The sequence below is a fragment of the Silene latifolia genome, chromosome 6 (assembly GCF_048544455.1).
Source record: "Silene latifolia isolate original U9 population chromosome 6, ASM4854445v1, whole genome shotgun sequence".
Lineage (NCBI taxonomy): Eukaryota > Viridiplantae > Streptophyta > Magnoliopsida > Caryophyllales > Caryophyllaceae > Silene > Silene latifolia.
The window spans coordinates 105,177,850-105,180,767 of NC_133531.1; the positions used below are offsets into that span (position 1 = coordinate 105,177,850).

At 36.4% G+C, this 2,918-nt stretch overlaps 1 protein-coding gene across 1 annotated transcript; it reads right to left on the reverse strand.

Annotated features, from left to right (window-relative positions):
* Window positions 1–260: 260 nt before the first annotated feature.
* LOC141588429 (ubiquitin-like-specific protease ESD4) lies at window positions 261–2,311 on the reverse strand. Its single transcript, XM_074409872.1, has 8 exons — window positions 2,252–2,311; window positions 2,081–2,152; window positions 1,903–1,989; window positions 1,216–1,356; window positions 1,018–1,118; window positions 839–920; window positions 522–587; window positions 261–287 (listed from the first exon to the last, which is right to left on the reverse strand). The coding sequence occupies exons 1-8, from the start codon at window positions 2,309–2,311 to the stop codon at window positions 261–263; spliced, it is 636 nt and encodes a 211-aa protein (XP_074265973.1).
* Between the last annotated feature and the right edge of the window lie 607 nt (window positions 2,312–2,918).

Sequence of the window (2,918 nt, forward strand, 5' to 3'; positions counted from 1 at the left end):
TTGTTCTGTGAAACTTGGCCGTGGTTTAAAATCATCTATTTTGCTCTTAATTTTGTGAATCTCAGACCTTTTGCTCAACTCATTGACAATGTCAATGTCAAACTTGGTCGTGGTTTAAAATCATCTATTTTATAACTATCAAATATATTTACAAGAGTTGATGAAGGCAACAATCTTTACTGGAGCCTCGACCCACTTTTGCTCAACTCAATGTCAATGTCAATGTCAAATTAGCTCAAATTGCTCAACTCAATGTCAAATTAGCTACATAAGTCATATAAGTGACCCTGAAAAATTATTATGACTTTACAACTATCAAATATCTTTACAAGAGTTGATGAAGGCAACAATCTTTACAGGAGCCTCGACCCGCTTTTGCATATTATGACTTCACGGACAATTGTCTTCTTTAATTAAACACCTATACAACTAAAAACAAGTACAATCGACTTATTTACGAAATATTCGCCAAATTTATGAAGAAATGAACTTCACATCATTTTTAAGACAATGAAGTGTACCTTTTTAGTATTTTTATCCCATCTAAGTAGTTCCAATATGATCGATTTTCGATATTGTGTCAATTTCTGCCAAGAGCGACATATATTAATGAAGTATATAGACAACCAACCTATCCTTATTTGGTGAATATCAAACCTTGTTTTGTGATTCTCAAACCTTGTTCAGTGAATCTCAGAGCTTGTTCACTGAATCTCAGACCTTGTTGATTTTAAACCACTTATACTGACCAAGTTTCACAAAAAAAGCTCTGAGATTCATTGAACAATGTCTGAGATTCACAAGATAAGCCTTTATTTTCTTATACTAATGAACTTACCTCAAAATATTCACTTTTGGTCCATAAACTATCATCGTCCAAGGCACTCAACCACTTCAACAGAAAAATTCCACAATCATAACTAGACAAAAAAAAACAGTAAATGGTTTAAAATCAACAAGCTCAAAATAATAACTATTGATCTGTTAACAAAAGGAAAAAGATACATGCTTACATACCTTGTTGTTTGTTGAGGGACTTCGAGATTGACAAATTCGTTCGTGTGCATGAACTCCAAATATTTATATGACTCTCCCAAAATAGCTGAAACATGATGTACCTAAAAAAGAAAAAGCAATAACAAGATCAAAATATATTTTGGAGTATACTTTTAAAAGAAAAGGCAATAACAATATTTTGGAAAAAAAAAATCATACAATCTCTTTGGCATGCTTGTTGTCAGGATCCACATTAACAACCACGCATGAGTCAAGGATGAAATTTTTTCCCTGCTTTATATCACAGACACAAGCCCACCAATGCAGCGGCAGCGTGTTACTATGGAAAGGGATAAAAACCTGAGATAGTAAATGTACAAGACAAACCTAGAGATTAATGCTATAATAAGGAAAATAAGGTCCAGGATTCACAAAATAAGGTCAAGGATTCACAAAACAAGTTCACAAACTAAGGTCAAGGAGTTCACAAAATAAGGTCCAGGATTCACAAAACAAGGTCCAGGATTCACGAATTAAGTTCCAGGATTCACAAATAAGTTCACAAAATAATCTCCAAGATTCACAAAATAAGGTCAAAGATTCACAAAATAAGGTCCAGGATTCACAAAATAAGTTCACAAAATAAGGTCCAGGATTCACAAAACAAGTTCCAGGATTCACGAAATAAGGTCCAGGATTCACAAATAAGTTCACAAAATAAGTTCCAAGATTCACAAAATAAGCTCCAAGATTCACAAAACAAGTCAAAAAAATAAGCTCCAAGATTCACAAAATAAGGTCCAGGATTCACAAAATAAGGTCCAGGATTCACAAAATAAGGTCCAGGATTCACAAAACAAGTTCCAGGATTCACGAAATAAGGTCCAGGATTCACAAATATCTGACCTTGTCGATATGGCTACCAGCAAGTGGAGTGTAACTGTCCTTTATGTGTGCACCCCAAATTTCGGGGTTGTTTTCTCGATGAAGACCCTACAAGTCACAAGAAGGCAATTTTAGAAACAAAGCAACTTTAAGAACGCAAAATAGTTGAATATCAACATATAAAGGATTTGAGACTGACAAATATTGTTGTTGGCAAGTAGAGTAAATTTCTTCTACTAAGTGTGCACTTAATTCCAAATATATCAATGACCTACAAAATTAAATTTGTTAGGAAACATACACATCGAGTGACGTGAACAAAATGAAAACATGGGGGGGAAAAGGAAAATAATACTCAGGGGTTACTTACCTCATCCATAATAAGGCCTTTCGGTCCAAGGCTATGCAAAGCTTCTCTTGTGACTTCCATCCACGGAGTGGACACCATAACGTCACTTCATTATTGATAAAATTCAATTAGTAGATATATTTATTACAATAAAAAAAATCAAAAAAGCAAAAATATGACATTACTGTTTAGTTTTCTTTGATTTCTTTCGAACATAATTCAGCAATTCATTGTCAGTGTATCGAGGCCATTCTAGTGCATCATTTTGTACTATTTCTCTGGATAGGTTCTCTTGATTGCACGCCCTCAACTCCTTACTGGCAGATGGTTTATCAAGGCCGGAAACAATTGGTGTAGAAGGAGGATCATTGTTCCCTACCACAGGAGGAATAGAAGTCGCAGGAGTAGCTAGAACAGTAACGGTGGGGTGAGTGGGCTCACTGTTCTTAGAACATGTAATAATTTGATTGCACGCCCTTAACTCCTTACTGGCAGATGGTGTAGAAGGAGGATCACTGTTCCCTACCACAGGAGGAGGAGGAGGAGGAGGAGGAGGAGGAGGAGGAGGAGGAGGAGGAGGAGGAGGAGGAGGAGGAGGAGGAGGAGGAGGAGGAGGAGGAGGAGGAGGAGTAGAAGGAGTAGCTAGAACAGTCACAGTGGGGTGAGTGGGCTCATTGACGTAAAGGAC

What these genes read in the sequence shown, in the direction of transcription:
- LOC141588429 (XM_074409872.1), bottom strand. Translation starts at nt 2,311, where the DNA reads ATGGAAGTCACAAGAGAAGCTTTGCATAGCCTTGGACCGAAAGGCCTT. An exon ending in CTGGTAGCCATATCGACAAG is followed by an intron (nt 1,357 to 1,902) that starts GTCAGATATTTG and finishes TTACTATCTCAG; the next exon opens with GTTTTTATCCCTTTCCATAG. An exon ending in ACAAGCATGCCAAAGAGATT is followed by an intron (nt 1,119 to 1,215) that starts GTATGATTTTTT and finishes TTTCTTTTTTAG; the next exon opens with GTACATCATGTTTCAGCTAT.